Source organism: Natrix helvetica (assembly GCF_964273705.1).
Source record: "Natrix helvetica genome assembly, chromosome: 1".
Lineage (NCBI taxonomy): Eukaryota > Metazoa > Chordata > Lepidosauria > Squamata > Natricidae > Natrix > Natrix helvetica.
In genome coordinates, this window is record NC_138548.1 from 344,407,016 (window position 1) to 344,432,908 (window position 25,893).

The 25,893-nt window shown below is 42.5% G+C and overlaps 1 protein-coding gene across 2 annotated transcripts in view; it reads right to left on the reverse strand.

The window, feature by feature from the left end:
* LOC309383388 (E3 ubiquitin-protein ligase TRIM39-like) overlaps positions 1 to 25,630 on the reverse strand; it is a 33,184-nt gene extending 7,554 nt beyond the window's left edge. Inside the window, exons 1-7 of one of the 2 annotated variants that reach the window (XM_081935877.1) lie at positions 25,350 to 25,630; positions 20,495 to 20,692; positions 17,417 to 17,838; positions 10,911 to 11,006; positions 9,194 to 9,424; positions 6,847 to 6,869; positions 4,857 to 4,972 (exon numbers count right to left, since the gene is read on the reverse strand). In XM_081935877.1, the coding sequence (XP_081792003.1) occupies positions 4,857 to 4,972; positions 6,847 to 6,869; positions 9,194 to 9,424; positions 10,911 to 11,006; positions 17,417 to 17,838; positions 20,495 to 20,537 (931 nt within the window). In that variant the 5' untranslated portion in view covers positions 20,538 to 20,692; positions 25,350 to 25,630. Of the gene's footprint in view, positions 1 to 4,856; positions 4,973 to 6,846; positions 6,870 to 9,193; positions 9,425 to 10,910; positions 11,007 to 17,416; positions 17,839 to 20,494; positions 20,693 to 25,345 lie in introns of both variants that reach the window. The other variant, XM_081935878.1, reaches the window with a different exon arrangement.
* Positions 25,631 to 25,893: the final 263 nt, after the last annotated feature.

A 25,893-nucleotide genomic window follows, 5' to 3' on the forward strand; every position in this document is an offset into this window, starting at 1 on the left:
GGCAATTCTCCCCAAGGAATGATAAGAAACACATTTTCAATTCACAAGGTTTAAATGTAAATATTGAAACTCCAGGCTAGAGGCAAAGATAGAGAGAGACTCAACAATCTCTTCATGAACAGTATTATCTCAAGAAAATGGAAGCACTGTCTACCTAAAAATTAAAGTGACATTAACTTTTAATGAGGAAAAAGAGAGACTTGCAATGCTGGAGATAACAAAAACAATGAAGAATACAATGGTAACATGCTGCAAATTTCATGGTTGTCTACCATCCAAAGTATATCCTTTACAGGCAGAGTGTCTGTGTTGTGCAAAAGACTTGCCAACTAAAATCAAGTAAAAGTCAGGTCTCAATCTGCCATGCAATGAATTTGAGTGACAGCAAATCCGGGTATTTCATTCAGTCCTTATAAAGTTCCAAGTTTTTGGTAGACAGATGTATATGCTGTTATAGTAAACACAGAACCATGTAAACAGGGGCCAGTTGGGCTCGGGGGTTGGCAATTGAGATCCAATCAGTTCTGTCTCTATGACTTGAAATATTCCGGTCACAAGGGTGAGAGGGATTTTGGAGCCTCTTAACCAGCTGCAACTCTAATACAGGCAGTGAGTTTGGCTACAGTGGCAAACAGAACATCTGCTGGAGGAACAATGCTTTGAGAACTGTAACTATTCCATCCATATCTTGTAAGCAAGGAATGGCTTAGCCCATCTGATGGGCAACCAGGAACCTTAATCACTTTTTTCATGCATCAGTTCCAAAGGTGTAGTGAGAGTAACAATTAAGGGGAGAACCTGGTTCCTTCCTGCTCATGTATGTTACAGACTATGTGTTGCCCAACATGGAATGTTCAGTAACACTTCCAAAAACAATTAGGTCTTAAGTAGCACTAGAGGTCTTAGCTTGTTGATGCGAAGGATCGTCACTGCTCTTTAACTATGATTCTTTTGTTCCTAGGAATAGACAATATGTCCACCATCTTATGAAGCAGGCGCCCAGAAGCAGAGCTGGAGAGGTGGTTTTGATCAAATTGTGTGTCTCCTACTAAATTGCCCACATATTCCAGGGAGGTGCCTACTCTTCTGGGATGTAAAGTGCCATCTGACGGATGTTTAATATCTCTGCAACCAGTAGGAAGTACCAAGCACCAAGCCACAAATAGAGTCTTGTAGTTTGCACTCTTGTGATTCAGGAGGTGTAAGGTCACACGAGCAAGAATTGTTCTCATGGAACAGAGGAATGGGACGAGGGTAGAGACTTTGTACCACTTTGTCTGAAGTCAATATCAACAATCTTAGCTCCAAAGAACTTTGAAACCTGAGAGAATGAGAAGTAGGATTCCTTCTGAAGTTAACTTTCAAGCTTATGTACTCAAGCAAGATTGGGGCCATGCATATGCCCTACATAATTATTTTCTGGTGGAAACAATCAACAGCCAGTCAGAGTGTTTGTAACCATCTTCTCATGCTTGTAGAGAGGTGCCACTATTGCTGTTACAGATATTGAAAACCACAAAGCAAGAGCTTAGCTGAAAGGAGAAAGGTTGAAAATGATACTGATGTGAAAACATACACCTATCAAGTCAGGTTGATGGATGCAAAGCACTGCCCTTCTTGCAATGGTGGAAGGATAAAATGGAAGATATTATCCTGAATGTTGATGAGGGGAAAGAGTTCATATCCCTCATATCCAGGATGAGCCCCAAGTGTCTATCCTTAGGGGCAACGACATAGCTGGAATTAAAATAATCATCCTTGACTTTTTATATGCTGCAATTTGGTTGTGGTCCCCTTCTGCTTGGAAATCCAGATCCTGGAGACAAATCAGATTGTTTGTTCAGGTCTTAAAAATGTGAGATAAATCTTGAGATTCAATAGAAAGTTCAGTTCTCCAAGGGAAGGAAAAAGGACTTGGGTTTCCAAATTCTGCAGATCAATATGAGAGATCAGCTAAGAGGATCTGGAAGCATTTTCCAATCTTCTGACAAATCCTCTAGTAGATGTGCCATTGTACCGGAACTTGTCCTTTAAAGATGGAGACTGTGCTTATTTGGAAAGCCTGGTGGTAGAAGAAGCTTCTACAATAACCATGGTACCTTAACCATCCCACTGTTACCATCCTCCAGTTGTTATTTTCCAATAAGTATATTTGATGAATAATTATTACGTGTGTGTGTATTAAATGTGATTTAGAAAATCCTAAATGATGGAGGGCAAAATGAGAGTACCTGTTCCTAAGAAGTGGCAAAGGAGAACAATGTAATAAATGCTAATGTTTGTGATTTTATAAAAAGGTGTTCGGAAAAGCCGCAACTCCTTTTGAGGCTGTTCCGTATCTATCAACCTCTTACTCACGATCTATGTGTAAAATGATACATCCTGTACTGGAACATTCCTCCAGCCATAAACTCTTATCTCAATGAGAAAACCCAGATACCCTCTGGGGATCTTAGACAGATCATCTAAGATCAAGAAAAAAAGTAACATGTATAGGATCACTATATTCCCAAGAACAGAAGGGGGTGCTTTCAAAGCACCTTTCATGATAAGATTCTTTTCAATTCAATTGGTATGAAGAGGGGCCAGTTCTAAAGGATTGTTTATAATCGGTATCTGATGCATCTTGTTGCAGTGTCCAACAATAGTCAGCCAGCATTGATGGATTCCAGTTGCCCTGAAAACCATTTTTTGTTTCATTGTGGAAATGTCCTGGTGAAACCTCTCACCACGTTCATCACTGAACGCGCCTAGATGTTGAGGAAAGAAGTCCAAGTATGAATGCAGAAAACGAATCTTCAATGACATGTTGCGCTTCATGGTCTTGTATGCTGTAAGAAGTTTGTCAACCAGCTGAATATAGTTTGCTGCCATGTCGTGGCCAAGAACATTCTTATCAATATCCTTGAATGCTTTCCAGGTGATTTTCTCTGGCCCCACTAACACACATCTTCAAACAATTCGTTACTGGCGACATATCTGATCTGTGGACCAGCAAAAAATACCTTTCCTAATCTTGACATCAGTTATTGTTGGGAACATTTGTCTCAAATAACGAAAACCATCACCTTCCTTGTTCCATCATTGTCATAGCATCTTTCATCAGTCCGCGTTTTATGTGGAGTGGAGGCAATAACAACTGCTGGGTGAACAAGAGGTTCATTGGCCACGTTTTTTAGTCCTGGAACCAAATTCTTTCAACGTGGCCATTTCCTTTCTAATGTGGAATCTCTTGCACGGCTGTCCCAATTGCATGTGTAACAACAGTTCATTGGTCAATTCCATGCCGCAGAGCCACTTCGTTTAGAATTTTACAGATATTGAAGATGTATTCATATCTTTCTTTCATATATGCAGCATGGCCAACAGTTGCTGGAGGTTGTACATTGCCTTGGTGTAAAAACAGAAGATTATCTATAGAATGGTACATGATATGCTAAATTACAGGTTATTTTTGCGATTAGCAACCCAAAAATCTATAACACCAGAAAAGGTTTTTAGGGAGCAAAGGTTTTTGTTGTCTAGTGAAATCAATGTTCAAAATTTGGCAGACAAACAAGCAGCTCAAGGTATAAGAAATCTGTTATGATAGAAACAGATAGGCTCATGAATCAATTAGGGCATTTTTTGGGGGAAACCTGACACCGGGGACTCGATTTCACTGACGGCTGCATCAGGGTTGTGTTTGATCTCGGAGGGATGGGGTGGGCGTGGCCAGCTCAACGTCACTCATGTCAGGGGCACCTGTAGTGGCCCAAGCGCTCAGGCAGCGAAAATAGGCTCCCATGCTCCATTTTCAGCTGTGACAGCCTCCTGCAATCCTCTGGCAGCAAAAACGGACCTCGGGAAGGTTGCAGGCGCCCCCCCCCCCAAGCTTTGTTTTCACTGTCAGAGGCACTGCAGGCCGGTCCTTCGTTGTTTCCAGAGCGCCCTCACAGGGCCAGATGTAAGCACCCCACGGGCCGGATCCAGCCCCTGGGCCTTGAGTTTGACATCCCTTGATATAAGCCAATGTGGCAGCTGGACTGAGTTTTCTGAGGAAATGCTCTTTATTTACAAATAGTTTGAACTGGGACAACATGAACAGTTGAATTTGCCTTCCCAATTTGGTACCTTCCCGATGTGTTGGGATAGCAAATTCCAGAATTCTCAGGAATACATCTGTAAAATAACAGATTGTGAAAGACTGATCTACACTAGCTTTTGGTTTTTTGACAGCATTGTATGACAGATCATTGGAGGTACTGGAAGATCCAGCTGACCACTTTTCTGATTAATGCTCTTTGCCCCAAAGTATAACCCAAGGGATACACCACTTCTGGACTCCACAACCTTTCTTAGAAAACAAGATGGTTTTGCCTGAAAATGTGCCACATTCTCCAGAAACATAAAAATAAACATTTGGAGCAGGAAGTGTACCCCCACAGGTGCAGCCGGAGGCAATAGGCAGCCTCCTAATAAATGAGCACTGTGCAATGATTTAAATACCTATGATTGGGCAAGTACAGATAGTCCTCGCTTAACAACAATTCATTCAGTGACCGTTCAAAAACTACAGGCCTCTCAGGGTCTCCCCCATCTCCTGAGACACTCTGCACTCCACTTAATGCATGCCACTTAATGACCATGCCTGGTAAAGCCAGGATGCAGCCATAAAGTCAGGCCATGTAGTGACCTGCTTAATGGCCTCGACTTATAACCAAAATTCCAAGCTCAACCATGGCTGTAAGTTGAGGATTACCTATAGCCATTTTCCAAGATCTGCCAGATTCCAGATCAAAAAGGCTAGGTTTTTTCCCCTTAAAGCTCTTTCCACCCACGTGGAAAAAAATATTGGAGGCAGCATCATAACTCACCTGTGAGGCTCTTAATAATTTTGCGCAGGACAAAGTATTGTCGTGGGAAACTGTAGAAATTTTTTTCCAGCTCAATGGAGACCTGACTTGACTCGTGGGCTTGTGCCTCTTCACATCTGCATGGAAAAGAACAGAGCAACTGGGTAAAATCCAGTCAATCTCAACGCTCAGCATGCACCCCCCTTTTTAAAACACCTGCTGTGTCCTGTCAGCGGCCAGCAGAGCTGGCAGCAGAGTTGGACAGTGAGGAGGTTGGGGAGGAACATGGGCTAGGCCTGGAGTCTGGGGAAGGCTCGGATGAGGGCTCTGCGTCGGAGGCAGAGATGGGGCAAAGGGCATCTAGCAGTTCTCATCTGCCTTCAGAGCTAGACAGCAGTGAGGCAGAGGAACAGCTGGAGCCTGTTCCCAGTGTGTGCATGCACAGAGCTGCCAGAAGAAAAGAACAGCTAAGAAATCAGGGTCGACTTGGGAGTAAAGCCATAGGTGGACGGTGAATGGCCCCTCCCATAGGAAATAAAAGAGGAGAGAGAGGCAGGTGGGCTTTTGCAGGAAACAATTCGTTCGTTTGTTCGTTTCAGGAGTGTGAAGATCTGTCCGTGAATCCAGGAGACTCTGTGCCAAGTCTTTCCTTGCACAGCACTGTGTTTGGGAAATATTTACATGGCAGCTTTCCAAGCTAGATAAGGTCTGTGGTCATAACTTCACCTTTGAAAGACTGTTTACCAGGCTTTTGCTGAATGTGAATGAGAGGAATTCACATTCATTTAATAAAAGGGGTTTTGTTGGGACCAGGAATCTGCTTTGGGCTTTTTGTGGAAGTCTAAGTCAGAACAACACCAACCTATCTCTCCCTAAATAAGGCTCTACCTGGCCTCCTAGTCAAAGCTGATAAATATGCCACACTACTGAAACAACATTTGCTGCCAGTGCAGGTGGTCCTCAGCTTACAATAGTTCACTTAGTGACAGATCAAAGTTATAACAGCACTGCCAAAAAGTGATTTATGACCATGTTTCGCACTTACAACCACTGCACCATCTCCATGGTCATGTGATCAAAATTTGGATGCTTGGCAACTGTCATGTATTCATGACCTCAAAATTTATGACCTATTTTGTGACCTCAAAAGTTCAATGGGGAAGCCAGATTTACTTAACAATTGTGTTACTAACTTAACAACTTAATTGTCCCAAGAAGGGTCAAGAACTTACTTAACAACTTAGCAAACGGAAATGTTGAGCTCAATTGTGGTCATAGGTCAAGGACTATTTACAATCAAGTTGGATTGAGGAAGCTCTGATAAGCTGCACATCTTAAACAAACCTCTGTTTCACATCTGCCCCTTTACTGAATTGAATTTCAGAGTTATACTATTGTGGCCGAAGACATAGAAGCATAGAACACTAATGGCAGGGAAAAAAACTAGTGGTCCATCCAGTCTGCCCTTTGAGTTTATTTGTTTATTTTTACTTTATAACATGAGCTCAATGATGTATGCTTACTGAAAACTTCAAAACAGATACAAACTGTTTTTATTAACTACTTTTATTAACTTACTGCAAATAACATTCACATTAAGAGTTGCAGGGTCATAGTGGACTCCGTAAAGCACTTAGAGAGGGCTGTAAAGCATAGTGAAGCGATATATGAGTAACTGCTGTTGCTATTAAGCCAAATGGATTTTTTTCCTGTGTGTGTGTTTTTTTAATGTGCCCCAAAAGCAGTTCCCAAGTAAAATAATATATATATCACTAAAGACTGTGAATTCTGGTGTAAAGTATCCCACCTCAATTTCTTTTTGAAAAATTAAATTAATTAAAAACATGGTGTCAATCTAGGAACACATACACATGCCTTCAGATACTCAACTTTGACCTTTCATTTTTAAGTTAGTTGTACTGCTTCTCCGATGATGACAGCAACAATCTTGCCAGCCTCTATAAGAAGCAGCAGCTCAAATGAATTCATTGAGAAGGAATTTGTTCCTTACCTCTCAAATGTGCTCCTCACGTCCTGTATAAAGACAGGAAATAATATTAAGATTTCATCTTAAGATTTTAAGAGAACCAACACATTAAACTTTTTAAAAAAACTCATTTGCATAGGAAGTTATGCACCAAAAGGATTGGCATGTGGGATGATGATCCCATCAACTTATTCTGTCCTCTCACGGCACATTTGCAGTGTTAGAAACCAACACGTTTGAACAGGAAGCTACAAGAAACTGCATTCACAAAGCCACAGAAATGAGCTCTAGCCTTATCAACCATCAAATAAATGTCAGTCGAAAGAGGATGTGCACGGGAAACAAGATAGGTTTACATAACCATGACAAGTAACCTAAAGCTAGCATTTGAAAATCGCTTCAAATGGAAGAAAACTGCAATTTTGAAGCTGTAGCAGCAGCAGGCATTCAAAGCTAATTAAATCACCCTGTGGGATCACGTAATATTGGTTCTTTTATTTCAAGCCCTTTTTCTAGCCATATGCATTTTTTAAAGAAGTAGATAACAGCTTGTAATTCCTGAGCCTTCTAAGGGAGGGAATAAATCAGTGGTGGGTTCCTAACCGGTTTACTACCGATTTGCTGAGAGGGCGTTTTGTGTGTGTGCGGCTCGTTTCACTCGCTCGCGTGCCCGCACACAGCACGTTGCTGTGCATGCACAGTTGACTGAAAACTGCTCTGTGGATGCCGAAACATGCCGGCAACAGCAGAAGAGACTGAGGAACTGGTTCGGGGACATGGCAAGCCTGGGTTACCGCCGGTTCCAGCAACCCAGGCCACCAAAACACTACCATTCAGCCAAACCAATAGGAACCCACCACTGGGATAAACACTGGCATAAGTTTAGAATTACAGAGATGGAAGGGTCCAACATTCCTATCAAATACTTCCAAGAATACTGGACTAGGACTAAGGGCAGTGGTGGGTTTCAAATTTTTTTAGAACCTCTTCTGTTGGTGTGGCCTACTTTGTGGGAGTGGCTTGCTGGCGATGTGACTGGGTAGGAGTGGATTGCCAGCCACGTAACTGAGTGGGAGTGGCTTGGCAGTCATGTGACTGGGTGGGCATGGCCAACTTGTAAAATGTGGTGAAACTCACTTAACAACGCTCTTGCTTAGCAACCAAAATGTTGGCTCAGAAACTCTGGCATTTGAAGCACGCAAGTCTTAAAGCTGTCAAGTTACAAGACCCTTGCACCCCTAACCCTTTAAAAAAAAAACCCCAGGGGTGTTCAAACTTGACAGCTTTAAGATCTGTGGACTTCAACTCCCAGAATTCCTCCTCCAGTCATGTTGGCTCAGGAACTCTGGCATTGAAGTTTGCAAGTCTTAAAGCTGTCAAGTTACAAGACCCTTGCACCCCTAACCCTTTAGAAAATAAACCCCAGGGGTGTTCAAACTTGACAGCTTTAAGACTTGTGGGCTTCAACTCCCAGAATTCCTCCTCTCGCTCTTCATCTTGATGATGTGCGGACAGGTGGGGGGAGGGAGCTGGAACCGGTTCTAAACAGCATTGTAGATTTGTGGAACCTCTTCTATAGAAGAGGTTAGAACTTGCAGGAACCCACCCCTGACTAAGGAAACCCTGACTCAACTCCCTCCCCCCAAAATCCTGAATTTATTCTTGACATTATTCAATTTAATTGTCCTTATAAACCCACTGTAAAATGCAGGTAGACCTCAACCTATGACCAAAATTGGGACTAGAATTTCAGTTATAAATTGTTGCGGTCCTAAGTTGAGAAATCTATGTAACTGGGATCCAATTTTTTGATCGTTTGTATGGTGGCTGTTAAGCAAATCACACATTTGTTAAGTGAATCCATTCACTTAACTGGGAGGGGATTGTTTTGTAAAAATATCAGCAAAATAAGAAACTTCACAAATCTCAGCCACATGATTGCAGGATACTGCTACTGTTTGTGACAGTGACTTGCCAAGCACCCCCAAAAATGTGGTAATGTGACTGTACCCTGCTGCAACATTTTACCACAGCTGGAAAGGCTTTATGGGCTTAAAGCACCCTTTCCAAAGCCACTGTAACGTCAAAGGGTCATTAAATGTCCAGTCATAACTCGAGACTACCTAGAAACAGCTAGGGTAGGCAGACAATTACGTGTGCAGTCTTGAGTTCTTGAAAAGTTGAGTGTAGATATATTCTCAGAAAGCGTTTTCCGGTGGAAATTTATTAAAATCTCCCAGATTTTTCCCTCCGATTCTAAACCCACTTTTTGTTATCTGCCCAAACAATCTGGATTATACCAGAAACGCCCAGTTTTCTTCCCAGAGCACACTTCGTTCTCTGATTCAAAATTCCTGGGGGGAGCTCATACCTGGAGCATGTCCATGCCCGACTGCAAACATTTTTCCTCGATTTCCGTGATGAGGCTGTTGAGGGCCATCCGTTGTTCTGACAGCTCCGTCACATTCTCCTTCAACTTCTGTAAAATCTCCTTCTCCTCGTTTTCTAGGCGCTGCATTAGTATGTCCTGCTCGTCCGCTAGAAATAGGTGCAGCTCCTCAAATTCATTGATGATGAGCTGACGACGGTCCTCCACCTTCCGCTGCAGATACATAAGAAGAAACGGTTGGATAATATTGGAGGGGGAAACATTTCTATGTCTTGTTTCTTGAGCTTCTTGGGCAGACCAGTTCTTTTTAATAAGCTTTAGTTCTACCGTGTTTCTTTTCTGGATGTTCTTAGTGCCTCTAAATCTCTCTGGAGAATTTATATTCGGACTCCTATCCGAGAAATTTTCTTTACAGGTAGTCCTCGACTTACGACCACAATTGGGGACAGAATTTCCACTGTTGAACAAGGCAGTTGTTAAGTGAGTTGATGTGATGACCTTTGTGCCATGGTTAGGCAAATCGCTGCCGTGGGTATGTGAATCCCCTGGTTGTTAAAGAGAAACCAACTTCCCTTATCGACTTTGTTTGTCTGAAGCTGGCTGGGAAGATTGCAAATGGCGATCACGCGACCTCTGGAAACGACAACAATATATGCCGGTTGCCAAGCGCCTGAATTCGGTTCATGTGACTGTGAGGACGCTTCGACGGTTGTATTTACGAGAACCGGTTATAAGGCTCCCCCCCTCTCCCGCAATGCCATTGTGACTTTGAACGATTGCTAAAGGAATGGTTGTAAATCAAGGGCTACCTGTATTGTTACTATTTGGAATATTACACATTTAAAAAATGTCTGAAACCAGGAGAGGCCTTTCTTATCTGACCTGGGTATCATTTAAGGCAGGGGTGTCAAACTCGATTTCATTGAGGGTTGCATCAGGGTTATGTTTGACCTGGAGGGCGGGGGGGGCGGGGGAAGGAATGGGCGAGGCCAGGATGCGTGTGGCCAGCTTGACGTCACTCCTGTCAGGGGGTGTCTGTGGTGGCCAGAGCGCTCTGCCACCGAAAACAGGCTCCCAAGCTCCATTTTCAGCTGCCACGGCTCCTGCAGCCCTCTGACAGTGGAAATAGAGCTTTGGTGGGCCGCATGCAGAAGCATCGCGGGCCGGTCCTTCGCTGTTTTCGGGGTGGCCCTGCGGACCAGATCTAAGTACCCGCAGACTGTATCTGGCCTCCGGGTCTTGAGTTTGACACTCCTGATTTAAGGATTTGATAATATCATAAGCACTCTCAGTTGTTAAGAAAAATGTGTAAATTAAGTAAAGTGGGGACAAAGGGAGTGGTGGGATTCAATTTTTTTTACTACCAGTTCTTTGGGCATGGCTTGGTGGGCGTGGCAGGGGAAGGATACTGCAAAATCCCCATTCCCTCCCAACCAGCTGGGACTCGGGAGGCAGAGAATAGATGGGGGCGAGGCCAGCCAGAGGTGGTATTTCCCGGATTCTCCAAACTACTCAAAATTTCCGCTACTGGTTCTCCAGAACTGGTTAGAACCTGCTGAATACCACCTCTGGACAGAGGTACAAAAGGCTGAAATTGAACATTACATTTTAAAACTGTTTTTCTTTTAGCTATGGTGAAGAATTAAATTAAGAATAAATACTCTGTCCTTCGGCAGTGAACCGAGGACTCAACACCTGCCTTGAGTTCCCCAGCCTTCTTTTCTTCTCGGGATTTGCAGTGGGCGATCTCTTGCAATTTCTTTTCCAATGGCTCCAAACATTTCTGCATCTTTTCCTGAATTTAAAAAAAAAAAAAAAAGTACCGTATCTGAGTCAGAGCCTGCAAAGAATGAGGGAAAGTGCCTACAATGGCTTTGGAAAAATGCACAAAGGACAAAACAAACAATCAAGTTCTGCAGGTTCTCCTCAGTCAACTGTGTTCTGCATACGACTTACTGTATTTTCCTGAGTATAAAGAGGCTGAAAATCTGGGTGCGTCTTATACACTGAATACAGCATTTTTTTGCCTCCCGAAAACCCGCCCCTTCACCAAAATGGCCGTGCATAGCTTGTAGGAGGCTTTCATAGAGCTCCTGGGGGCTGGGCAGGGCAGAAATGAGCAAACAATTGGCCGTCTTTTGCTCAATTTTGCCCCCTTCCCCCCAGGAGCACTCTATAAGCTTCCTAATGCCTTTTTTTTGACAAAAACGGGCCTGTTTTCACAAAAAACTGGCCATTTTTTGCTCATTTTTGCCCCACCCCCACCCCGGAACACTCTACAAGTCTCCTAAGGGCTATTCATGCCTCTTTTTTTAAAAAAAAAACATTTTTGGGAGGTTTGCAGAGTGCAAAAACTTTTTTTTAAAAAAACTGCCTCTTCAAAACCTTGGTGCGTCTTATACTCCGGTGCGCCTTATACTCCGCAAAATACAGTACATACATGAAGATTTCATGAAGCTGGCGTAACTCTTAAATAAATTTTCTTTGAATGTGGTTGACATTGTCAATTTATACCGTGTTTCCCCGAAAATAAGACAGGGTCTTATTTTCTTTTGACCCCTGAAATAAGTGCTTGGCCTTATTTTCGGGCACGTCTTGTTATTTTTGAGGTGCAGGAGGCGATGAGCAGTCACCTCATGGCTGCTGCTGTGTTGCAATATTTTCAGGGGAGGGCTTATTTTCGCGCATGCACTCAAAAGCCCGATTGGGCTTATTATCTGGGGAGGTCTTATTTTCAGGGAAACAGGGTAGTTCCTACCCCACAACTTCTGCCATTCGTCTAGTTCAGGGGTTGGCAACCTTAAACACTCAAAGAGCCACAAAGGTCCTAACCGGAAGCCTCTTGTTCAATTCTGCAGCCAACCGGAAGTCCGCTTCCCTCACCATAGAGTCTCCTTCTACCATGGCATCCTTTTTCCTCTACCTGTCCTAATCGAAAGCCCTATCAACATATCTTGCTGTCGGAAAAGAAGCCAATGTTGCGATGAGGCGACGTGTGATCTCAATGCTCTGAGATCGCCATTGATACTTTTGCCATTGGGTGGTCCAAACGGACCTAAACCATCCCGCAGAGACAGTGAATAGAAAGAATACGTCTTGCTGATCGCAGGCATACCGCAAAGTCCCTGATCGATCCAAGAGAAGTTCTTCAAGCCGGTGACAAAAAATCCAGCCATTAGGCTGATGAAATCGGGGCGGCTCCAAAACGGAAGGATACAGAAAGAGAAAGTCTCTCCAGCTGGTGAGGAATTTTTACCGTTTTAAAAGAGACTGCCTATAAAAAACTTAAAATTAATTTAAATTGGAGAACAGAAGAAATAAGGGGCGGGATTAAATTTGGAATGGTTTTGGACAGTGGGTTATCTTACTTTTTAAATACTATCTTCATGGATGGAATTTATGCAAGCCTTTTAAAACGAATGGATTAAGTTTTCTTCTTCTATTTTTTTTTCTTTTATTATTCTTTGTAATCTATGGACTAAAATTCTCCCCTTTCATTACTGTGAGTGTTCTTCTAACTCATTCAAGAATCAGACTTTTTTTTTAAACTTGAAATAAAAAAAGATACAAAGAGAAACAAAGAAAATTGCAACAATAACACTGCTTCCTACTCAGAGACTGGAGGTTTGTGTATTGGAAACGAAACACTCTTACTTTTCTCACTGATTATCCTGGCTTGGCACTCCAAGGTCTCACTGCTTGTTTATAGAGAGTGGTAAGAAGAAAAGCATACAGGTGTCCATTTGAAGTATATCTTTAACCAGAGAAAGGTGAAAATAAAACGTTATTGTGAAACAGAAGAAGGGCATTGAAATTACATGAGGGATTTTATAAGCAAAGAGTTGCTAAGAGGAGTCCACACAAAGTTGATTAAAGAGAAGATTAGAGGACTGACACCACAAATGGCAGAAGATATGAGACTGTTTTGCTACTGGAAAGATAGAGGTTGATAGATGGAAAAGTATAATTTAAAACTAGCTAAACTTAGTGAAATTTAGTGAAAATAGATATAGTTAAATAAATAATTGATAATGATAATAATGTATACAATGTGTACTGTTATGATAAGTAATAATTGGATATGAATATTGAGTGGTACCCATGAAAGGAAGATTAGAAATCCTTTTGGATTATATATAAAGGTTAATAAAAAAAGAACTAAATTAGATACAGTTAAGTCTTGATTATTAGGGGGGAAATGTTATGATGCAGGATATAGTCAAATAAAGGAGGGATGATAACAACGTATATATATGTATGGGTACAACATAAGGAAACTGGATGCAAATTGTAAACAGTGATTTGGAAAGGAGGATTAGAAAACTTTGTTATTAAATATTATGGATGTTTAGCTAGAATAGGACATAAGGATTCAGTGTTATTGGAGGATTTTAGAAATAGTAAATGAAATGCCAATATGTGGTTATGTATTAAATCTTGGTATATTTTATAATGAAGGACGTTTAAACAATTATAGTCAAATGAAAATGGAGGTATGATGATGGTAACATGTATAAATATCTGAGTTAAAATACTTGAGTTAATATGAATTATGGTTGATGATATGGAAGAGATGCACGAAAGCCTTTTTGTAACCAACTGATACACTTTCTACAGTATGTAAAGAAGGATGTGTTGTGTTTGTTTTTAAAATTAAAAATAAAAAAAATGTTAAAAAAACATCTTGCTATCAAATTAATTCCTAAATACTTTACTTTCTGAGTAATCTGAATATCTATTCTCTTCATTAACTCTTTTTTCTGCTTGTCTGTAATGTTTGTCACTAAGATTTTTGTTTCCTCTTTATTTATTTTCAGACCTTCTACTTCCCCATAGTCTTCTATTTTGTAAATTAATTTAGGCCCTGTTTCTTATGGGTCTTCCAAAATAAATACTAAATGATCCACGAATGCCTGTAATTTATACTTTTCTTTTTTATTTCTTTACCTTTCATCTCTACATCCTGTCTAATATTTCTAATCAATAGTTCCAATGTCATCATGAATAACAATGGAGACAGAGGGCATCCCTGTCTTGTGCCTTTCTTAATATTGATCTTCTCGGTCATCTCTCCATTCATTATCACCTTTGCATTTTGTTTATAATATATCACCTTAATCATGTTAATAAATCTCTCCCCAAAGTCCATGTCTTTTAATTCTATTAACATAAATTGCCAATTCACATTATCAAATGCTTTCTGTGCATCTAGGAAGACCAATGACATTTGCTCCTCTGGATGTGCTTCATAGTATTCCAATGTATTTAAATTATTCTATTATCTTTAATTTGTCTCTTAGGTAGAAAACCATTTTGATCTGAATGGATAAATTGGTTTAGAAATCTTTTTAATCTTTCTGCGATTACTGAAGCAAATATTTTATAGTCAGCATTCAATAGTGAAATTGGTCTATAATTTTTTATCTGTTGCAAATCTGCATCTTCTTTTGGTATGAGAGTAATAAATGCCTCCATCTATGAGTTTAGTATTTTTGCTTCTGATAATAGATCATTAAATACATCCAAAATTAGAGTATTTTGTAGGCCTTTGTATAATTCTGCTGGTAGTCCATCCAGGCCTGGCATCTTGCCACTCTTTTGTCTCTTAATTGCATCTGTTAATTCCATCATTGTTATCTGTTGTTCTAACATTGTTTTGACTGTTTCAAGGATTTTAGGCAAGTCCACTTTTTCTAAGTATTGGTTTATTTTATCTTCTAGGATTATCTCCTGATCATATAGTTTTCCATAGTAGTTTTGAATTACTTTCTTTTTCTCTTCATTTTGATAGTGAAGAATTCCTTCTTCATCCATTAGTTGATATATCAATTTCTTTTCCTTCTCCTTTTTCAGTTTATATGCCAGCCATCTTCCTGGTTTATTTGTATTTTCAAAGAAACTTTGTTTAGCGCTTTTAATTTTTTGTGCTAGTTCTTCTTTATCTATTAAATTCAGCTTACGTTTTGTTAATTCCATTTGTATTTTTATATTCTTCTTTTGTGGTTCTTTTTGTAGCTCTATCTCTGATTGCTTATATTCTTCTTCTAGTGTCTTTTGTCTTTTCTTTTTCTTTTTCTTTCCCATGTATGTTATGACTAGACTTCTAATATATCCCTTAGCCATATCCCAGACGTTTTGTAGTGACATTTCTTCTTTTCTATTCTCTTTAAAGAAAAAGTCCATTTCTTTTTCCATAAATTGAATAAATTCCTTTTCTTTTAACATTGATTGATTCAAAGTCCATCTTAGTTTCCTTTTTTGTCCTTTCCATGTCACTTTTATCGGGTTATGATCCGCCCAATTATTTCTATATTTATTTCCTATACATTAGATTTTAATTCTGCTGACATCCATATCATATCTCTCCTGGACCAAGACATATATCTATTTGAGTAAAATGAATATTGATTTTCATTAGGATGAATCTCTCGCCATACATCTTGGATACCTACTTCCTCTGCCATTTTGAAAAAAGTTTTTGGAAGCGTTTTTTTTTAGCTTTTTTGTTTATTCTTCTGGTTTTATAATCTTGTTCCATATCTATAATAGCATTGAAATCTCCTACCACGCATATATTTTCATAGTCCAATTCTGCTATTTTCTTATGGAGTTTAACATACAAATCCTCTTGATTGTTATTTGGTGCATATATTGCTACTAAAAGTATCTGTTTATTATTCATTGTTATCTCCACCATCAGGATCCTCCCTTCCTCATCCGCAAAAAAAATGCTTAACATTTATTGTCTCTTTTACATAAAGAGCTATTCCTCTCTGAAGAGTTCTAATAAACAAACCACAATCAACAATCAATATTTTCATCTAGTACCACTTTATCTTTCACATTGATGTATTTAATATAACCAATACTGATACAACCAACCTCTTCTCCGAAGAGCTAACAGGACTGAAACCCAAATGAGATTGCCAAGCAAAAGTAGGTATTCAGGGGAATACTGAGATTTGAAGAAATATAAGTTAACAACTGCTCAAAGGTCACCAGGAGCTACTGTATATTTGGACACCAGTTGGGGGAGGGGGGGAATAAAAAAACAGAAAAACAAATGAAGGACAAGGCTGAAGCAAAATGCCTTTAACGGTTTAAAGTTGGGGATTTGTTGATCACGAGTCCGAAAGCTCAGGAGACAAAACCTCTGGTCCTGGTGACCGACACAGATTGGATCCTGCAACATTATCTTGGGACACGTATATATTTGCATTCATTCATGAGTTTAAAGTTGCCTCTCAGACTAACACTTTCTAGCTATGTGGGAACTCACAGAACTGCATGAAAAGGCCACCTTCACTGAGACCCCAATACCCTCTGGAGCATCCTGGGTTAGAAAATATTGTTCTAGGATACTTCAAAAGAAGACATGCTCACGAGCATGTCTTGTTACAGAGCAGGCTCTGAATATCATTTTTTTAAAGCAAAATGTCAGACTATAACTGATCAAAACAAGAAGATACACCGATGCTACGCAAACTCATTTGATACAGAACCCAAGAAAAGAGAGGTAGGTATACAGGTGGTCCTCGGCTTATAAACATAAGGGAACCTGCCAATTATGGTTGTAAGTCGTGACAGTCGTAAAGTGGGTCATCACATGACTGACTAAATTTTATGGCTTTTTGGGGTGGGTGGGGGCAGAGGCTTTTAAGGAAATGTGGCAGTCATATGGCAAACGCTGCAGTAGTTAAGCGAATCCATTTTTCTCTATGGAACGTTTTTTGTGGTGGCGCAGTGGTTAGAATGCAGGATTGCAGGCTAACTCTGCCCATTGCTAGGAGTTCGATCCTGACTGGTTCAAGGTTGACTCAGCCTTCCAACCTTCCGAGGTTGGTAAAATGAGCAGCCAGATTGTTGGGGGGCAATAGGGTGACTCTGTAAAATGCTTAGAGAGGGATGTAAGCACTATGAAGCAGTACATAAGTACTATTGCTGCATGTCAATTTCTGGCAAAAAATAAATAAATTGTAAGTTGTGATCATGTGACCCTGGGATGCTGCTAGCAGCCCAAAATGTGGTCATGTGTCCACAGGAGATGGGCGGCACACATTATAACATTGAACAGTCGCTAAGCGAGCAGTTGTAAGCCGAGGACTACCTCTATATCTGCCCTCTGCCAGTCAAGGTGATTTTTACTCCTCCCTCTTGGTTGTAGGAAAGCTTTGTACCCATTGTGTGCCAATGCCATCACCCTACCTTGTACTCCTGTGAGGCGTCATCCAAGGACACAACTGTGTGGGAACGGTGTTCGTGGGAGATCTCGCACGCTAAGCAAACGGCCTCCTGGTCTTCCTTACAGAAGAGACGAAGCACTTCGTTGTGCTTCTCGCACAAGTCCTCATCCCGTATCTTTCGCTTATTGGTGACCTGGAGTTGCTTGGCAATCTCGACCATGTTGCCGAGCTGCCGGTTGGGCTTCAGAGAGCGGTGGCGGAAGGTCTTGCGGCACACGGGGCAAGGGAAGTCTCGGTTCAAATCCTCCCACCAGCGGGTGATGCACACCCGGCAGAAGTTGTGGCCACAGTCGATGATGACAGGGTCTTTCAGGTACTCCAGACAGACGGAACAGCTGGCTTCCACTTGGAGGTTCTCCAGAGGATTTGTGGTGGCCATGGCTCCTGTAACACAGAAGGAACGTTTCAGTCAGAATCAGCCAAGTTCCCAGTTTAATATTTTATTGGATAGAAGACATCCCACCCTTTCCCTAGAAAAGCTTACATGGGCTCTTCATGTAAGACACTGAAAGATTGCGATGGCAAATGGAAATTGGTCCTTCCCTGAACTTGGGAGATTAGATGGTCCTTAACTTACAACCACAACTGAGCCCAAAATTTCTGTTGCTAAGTGAGCTTTTTACGACTTTTCTTGCCACAGTTGTTAAGTGAATCACTGCAATGCTTAAGTTAGTGACACGACTGTGAAGTGAATTTGGCTTCCCTGCTGACTTTGCTTGTCAGAAAGTCGCAAAAGGGGCTCCCACGACCCTGGGACGCTTGTGGCCAAGCGGCCAAATTGTGATCATGTGACCGTGGGGATCCTGCAATGGTCGCAAGCGTGAAACAGTCGGGCTTTTCAACGCAGTTGTAACTTTGAACGGCCACTAAACAAATGGTTGTAAGTCGAGGGCTACCTGTCCTCCCCTCTGAAATTCAGTGAGGTTTCACTTCAACAACACTACCAACTAAGATGATAGCTGAGGCGGACGTCCTACAATAAGCACAGCTGGACTATCCCGGGATAGTTTTTAGGGGTAGTTTTAATGCATTTTTAAACTTTTTAAATTTTTAAATTTTAAATTTGAACTTTAACTATTATTGTACAGTAAATTATATGTTACCTCCTCCAGCCACACCTATATCTATTTTATATTTATATCTATGTATATTACTGTGTTTTAAATATGACTGTACACCACCCCGAGTCCCTTCTGGGAGAGGGCGCGGTTTAGAAATCAAATAAAAGTTAAAGTTAAGTTAAAGTGAAAAGTCTAGACAGCCAAGAGCTGAGAAGCCAAGAAATGGATGGCACGACTGCTAATTAGCCTTCTAAAGCAGGGGTGTGAAACTCAAGGCCCACAGGCTGGATCCGGCCCTTAGGGTGCTTAGATCTGGCCCAAGGGGCCACCATGGAAACAACAAAGGACCAGCCTATGGTGCCTCTTCTAGCAAAAACGGAGCTCAAGGAGGCCCCATGTGGCTCCCCGGGGTCCATTTTCACTGGCAGAGGGCTTCAGGAGGTCATCGCTGCCAAAAACGGAGCCTCAATGAGTAATGTTGAGCTGGCCAGCCCCCCCCCCAGCCTCCCCCCCCCCCAGCCCAAACACAACCCTGATGCGGCCCTCAATCAAATTAAGTTTGACACCCCTATTCTAAAGATATTGGAAGCTAGAGAATTGTTAGGGTTCCGACTGACAAACCCAACCCAACCAGCAAATCGAGACGATCAGATCTTTTTAAGCATAACTTTATTGAGTATATCATTTCAGTGCACACGAAGCAAAACCAAGTCTAACTATTTCCCTGTGATTTTCACACAATTAAGGAATAGATATTTCCCTCCCCTCCAGGGTCACTCCTTCAAGTCTCTGGCAAACACCCGGTGAGATGACCTTGGTTCTCCAGGGACAATCTCTTCTTGTTGTCTGGGCTAACATTCCAAACCTTCCCCCCCCCCCCCCCCAAAAAAAATACTGTGTGGCAAGCTGGGAAACGAAACAATGTCTGGGGCAGCATAGGCATGTTCTGAAGTTAATAAGGATATCCAGAATTCTAAATGGGCCAATTCAGGGCACCTCCAAAAATGGGAAAAGTTCAAGTGACCAAAATTAATCCACCCTTTTTTATTTTATCTCCTCAGTTATTGGTCAAAGTTTGCTTACAATCACATTACTATAGACCTGAAAAGGGATTCAGATCCGGCACTGAAAAAGATGAAAATCATGTCAACCTGGACCACCTTTTCTTGAACAGGATATGCAATATCTGCAGCATTTCTACGAAATACCATTCAAAGAACAAACGAACAAAACATCAAGAGCATTCTACAGTAAATCTACATAATGAAGCAATTAGCCGGCAACACACGCAACCAATTTCTACTCTCGTTTTGCCCTAAGCAATCAAAATTTCCACACCAGCTATAAAAACATGACTGAGCCAAACGGGTTTCTCTAGAACAGGAGTGTCAAACTCGATTTCATTGAGGGCCGCATCAAGGTTGTTTTTGACCATGGAGGCCTGGAGTGGGCGTGACCAGGGTGGACGTGGCCAACTCAACGTCACTCGTGTCAAGGGCGCCTGGCGTTGCCCGAGTGGTCTGCAAGAGGAAACAGGCTCCTGAGCTTCGATTTCAGCTGCGATGGCCTCCGGCAACCCTCTGCCATCGAAAACGGAGCTTGGCGGGACCTGTGTGCAGTCCTCCCAGGCTCCGTTTTCGCTGGCAGAAGCACCGCAGGTCAGTCCTTCACTGTTTCCAGGGTAGTCCTGCGGGCTAGAGCTAAGCACCTCATGGGTTGGATCTGCCCCCCCAGGCCTTGACTTTGATACCCCTGCTCTAGAATATCTCTTGATTACACAGTTCCCTCACTATGGAAACTATAAGCAGAGTTGCATCCACATCAAACATTGTTAACCTGGCCTTGGCAATGAGGAAGGAGGTAGCAGAATGTCTATCACGCCCTACAACAAAACTATTACAACAAGCTAATATTTGCCCCTACACGAGATTAGACTCTTGGGTAGCTGTGATCAATGGCTTTAACGATAGTCTACCTACCCCTTGTTTCATTTATCTGGAGCTGATCGGATATCACAGGCATCTTCTTCTTTGGGCAGGAGTGAGGATAGTTGAAATTTATCCACAGGAGCTGATGAGTGAAAGCAGCCCAAATATGGAGGCTGTTTCCTTTCGCTTCTTCTTCCTTAACACCAATTTATCTTGCAAAATAAGGTCTTTCTTTGATAATCTGCTCACCTGGTCATGCCAAAAAGAAAACAAAATTAAAATGAGTAAATACAGTGCTTCATATTAATAAAACAGCTTCTCTAGATCAAAACACATTAAATGTATTATCTACTAACCTTAAAGAGCGCCAATATAGATAGCACTCAATTTACAACCACAACTGAGCCCAAAATTGCCATTGCTAAGTTATGAGCATTTTTTTGACTTTTCTGCCATAGTTGGTAAATGAATCACTGCAGTTGCCAAGCCCCCAGATTTTTGATCATGTCACTCTGGGGATGCTGACATGTTCATAAATCACTTTCTTCAATGCTGTTGTAACTTTGAACTGTCACTAAATGAAGAGTGGTAAGTCAAGGACTACATGTGTTAAGTTTACATTGTTTCACCCAAATTGCAAATGTCTCCCTGACCTAAAAATAATCCCTGGTTTAAGAAAAATCCGAATTCACAATCATTTGACTCAGCCCTTACCTTCACAAACGATATGTTACGCAGAAAATCCTGATCACTGTTAGGATTTTCCTAGACCAGAGGTGTCAAATTCAAGGCCCATGGGCCGGATTTGGCCTGCGATGTGGTCGGATCCGGCCCGCGGGGCTATCCTAGCCTACCCAATGCATAGAGGAAAGATCGGGCCAGTGTAGCTTCGCCCCAGTCTACCCAGTGTGAAGAGGAAACATGCCAGCAGTTTGGGGAGTGGCATCAAGCTGGCCATGCCCACCCAGTCGGCCACACCCGTCCGGCCCCCCAAGGTCAATCACAGCCCTGATGTGGCCCTCAATGAAATTGAGTTTGACACCCCTATCCTAGACAATCTAGTGATATTGCCAAAAGTGTAAGGCTGTTCAAAGGATACTGACGCTACTATTTTAAATGTCTTCTAACAACACGATTCCTCTCCATAACACAGAAAGTACAATAAATTTATTGTAGGAAAAACAGAAGCAGAACTTTATGTGTCATGGCCAATAAGTGGCTAATATCCCAAATTGACTGACAACAGTGGAGCACTTTTTGCTTGCCAGAAGAGCGCTTACGAAGGGGCAAACTTTGGAGTAGGGCATCTAAACCATTGATAATATGCCAAATATTCCATCCGCTTTCCAAATTTCACTTCCAAAAAAGTCTGCCTTTTTAAGTTTGCCTGAGCTCCAGGGGTGAAATCCAGCAGGTTCTGGAGAACTGGTAGCAGAAATTTTGAGTAGTTCAGAGAACCGGCAAATGCCACTTCTGGCTGGCCCCAGAGTGGGATGGGAATGGAGATTTTGCAGTATCCTTCCCCTGCCACGCCCGCCAAGCCACACCATGCCCACCAAGCCACGCCCACAGAACTGGTAGTAAAAAAAATTGAATTTCACTACTGCTTAGCTCCCTTTTCTTCAGAATGTTGTGCTTGTGTGAAAACAACTAAAGTTTGTCACCTTTAGTCTGTTGAGGTACAGATTTATACCGATCCCCTGAAGAACACAAAACCACCTGCTTCCAAGAACGGCTGTTTCTTTGCCCCGAGACCTTCTTTACTTGAATCAGAAGGAATTATCCTCTCCCTCAACATTTAGAGTTACAACAGCACTGAAAATGTGACTTATGACCATGTTACAAGCTTATGACCGTTGCAGCATCTCCATGATCATGGGATCAAAATTCAGAAGCTTGGCAACTGACACATATTTATGACGGTTCCAGTGTCCCCAGGGTTATGTGATTACCCTTTGCGACCTTCTGACATGAAAAGCCAGATTCACTTAACAACCATGTTACTAACTTAATAACGGCAATGATTCACTTAACGGCTGTGGCAAGAAATGTTGCAAAATGGGGCAAGATTCACTTAGCAAAGAGCCGAGGTGGCGCAGTGGTTAGAGTGCAGTACTGAAGGCTGATCACTGGCTGCCTGCAGTTTGGCAGATCGAATCTCACCAGCCTGAAGGTTGACTCAGCCTTCCAGCCTTCCAAGGTGGGTAAAAGGAGGACCCAGATTGTTGAGGGCCATAGGCTGACTCTGTAAACCGCTTAGAGAGGGCTGCAAAAGCACTATGAAGCGGTATATAAGTCTAAGTGCTATTGCTATTAACAACTGTCTTGCTTCCCAAAAGAAATGTTAGGCTCAATTGTGGCCGTAAGTCACGGACTACTGTCATTTCACCAGTATTGCAACAGCACTACATGTTCCATCACATTGTGTCCAAATGTCCATCAAGAGCTTACACTGGCCCAATGTCTGATTTTTTCAACACAGACTACCCTGTGCTTGAATGGCTGGGTAGACTGGACATTAACATTTGAACTACTATAAGTCCGTATATTTGCCATACGGTAAATAAATAAACTAAATGGTCATGTAGCACTGTCCTCCTAGAAAAGGACTACATGTGAGTGGGTGTCTATCTGTGGCAAAGGGGCATGGAAGGAGGCTTGATCCAGCGCATTTAATGCTCTAGCAGGATTGAGAAAGCGATTTGTCCTTTTCAGACCCAGGACAGCCGTGCCAGCGGACGAGAGAGACCCCCACAACCCCAGAAGAAAAAATAGGAGTCACCTACAAGATACAATGTAAGGACTGCAACAATTACTATGTAGGACAGGGTGTCATTGAGGGCTGCATCGGGGTTGTGTTTGACCTCGGGGGCTGGGTGGGCATGGCCAGCTCGACCTCCCTTGTGTTGGGGGCACCTGTGATAGTCCGAGCGCCTTGCCAGAAGAGGCACTGCGGTCCGGTCCTTTGCTGTTTTCAGGGCGGCCCGGAGGCCAGATCTAAGCACCCCATGGGCCAGATCCGGCCCTTGGGCCTTGAATTTACACCCTTGATCTAGGACAAACGGGCAGAATGACTGGCACAAACACCAACCAGAGTCAGTAGACATGATGAAAATTCTTTAATCTCACAACATAGAGACAGATTTAACCATAGATTAAATTAGGAAAATCCTAGACCAAACCAAGTCAAAAAATGCCAGGGAATTTCTAGAAGCTTGGAACTCTGACAAATCAGCCGTCAATAGACACATAGACATTAACAACATTTATAGACTATGCAAAAGAGACAATCAACCAGCCAAAAAGGAACAAAAAGACTCAAGCACCTTCCCCACCAGCAGTCAGCACCTGGATCAGCACAGATTGACTCCAAGGTTAACCTCAGACCACAATGAAGTAAACAATACCTCAATCAAGAAACTGCCAAAGAGGCCAACAGCAAACAGCCCAACCAAAGAACCTCTAAGACCACCACCACCAACAGGCAAGCCACTAGAATATAAACTGAGAGCAAACCTGACTCTTTACTAGCACTGATGATATTACCCAGCAATGAAAAGTCTATAAGAAAACAATCAAGCTGAAAGAACACCAAGGACTCCTAGAGAACTATCTTGTACAGGTTGGAGCATGGATGCAGATCCAGAAATGGACTCTTTCTGCCTTTTACCAGTCCAGTCCATCTTGGATTCTCTCCAGCTTTTCCACACTAGAAAGCCTCTCAGAAAAGGACTAGGACACTTCTTGACGTTATCCTAACTTGAAAATGGCTTCTTATAATTATGCACTTCCCATTTGCTAGTCCATGCATTTTCCAATTACTGCTCTGCCAATGGTTTGGGAATTAAGTTCCCAACCTAGATGGGATGTTTAAAAAGGCTTTGGGTAAGAATGCAACTATTATCTTTTAGGTCAAAAAACACATCGTGGGAAGCAAGCCAGTAGAATTATAAACAGAGAGCAAATCACATTCCTTGCTAGCTAGCACTAATGACTTTTGGGTAAGGAAAAGTCTATAAGAAAACTATCAAGCTGAAAGAACACCAAGGACTCCAAGACAATTATCTTGTTTAGACTGGATAATGGATCTTTTCAGGAAATGCTCCAGAAATGGACGCTTTCCAGCTTTTACCAGTCCCTTCCAGCTTGGATGCTCTCCAGCTTTTCCACACTAGAAAGCCTCCCAGACAGGACTAGGACACTTCTGACCTTATTCTAACCTGAAAAGTTTTTTTTAAAAAAATTATGCACTCTCCTATGCTAGTCCAGCATTCTCCAATTGTTGTTAGTTGCAAAGTTGTGTCCGACTCATCGTGACCCCATAGACAACGTTCCTCCAGGCCTTCCTGTCCTCTACCATCCTCTGGATTCCATTTAAGCTCACGCCTATTGCTTCAGTGACTCCATCCAGCCACCTCATTCTCTGTTGTCCCCTTCTTCTTTTGCCCTCACTCTTTCCCAGCATTAGGCTCTTCTCCAGTGAGCCCTTCCTTCTCATTGGTTGGCCAAAGTACTTGAGTTTCATCTTCAGGATCTGGCCTTCTAAAGAGCAGTCAGGGTTGATCTCCTCTAGGACTGACCGGTTTGATCGCCTTGCAGTCCAAGGGATTCGCAGGAGTAATTCTCCAATTACTGCTCTGCAAATGGTTTGGGAGTTAAATTCTCAGCCCAGTTGGGATTTTTTACAAAGGTTTTGAGTAAGAACTTTTAGGTCAAAAAAAGAAACGCATCTTGTCAGCCAAGCCCCTAGATCAGAATATCTAAACTGAGAGCAAAGCCCACGCCTTTACTAGCTGGCACTGATGAGGTTCCCCAGTTTGGGTAAAGAAAAGTCCCTGTAAGAAAGCAGCAAGAATTTCAATCCTGATCTTCCAGTTATTCTCCTTTATTAGTAAAGGAGACCTACCTTTCCCGTGTAAATCACGCGCGGGCGAGTCAGAGGGGAGCCGGCACCGCCCGCGGAGGAAAGGCTCGGTCCCTCGGAGGGTCCAACGAGGCGGGCAAAGGCGGGGTTGCCATGGGGCTGCAGCAGCACCCTGGATTGGACGCTCCTGGCCAGCCAGCAGCCCTTAGGCCCAGGCCTGCGACTCCTCCTCCTCCTGCTCCCGCTCTTTCACCGGCCTCCCTCCCCAACGAAGTCTCGGTCCCGGCCTAGCCCGCCTCCAGCCGCCTTCATCTTTCCTCCCTCCCCAACCCCCCCAACGCAGAACACTTCTCCACTCTGGCGTCACCGGAAGCGGCCCTTCTAGCCCCGCGGAGACCATGGGATCCCGCGAGGCCGGTTCTGCTCTCCGACTCGATGGTGAGGAGGACTCTTGGGCATTTAAAACAAAACAAAACGAGGATCACAGTAGCAAGCCCTTTCCTGCGTGCCTAAATTCAAGGGGTTTTTCCGGTTGGCCGTAGACTTGTACCTATAGAGTTATAAAAGGACGCGAACTTCTGGGAAC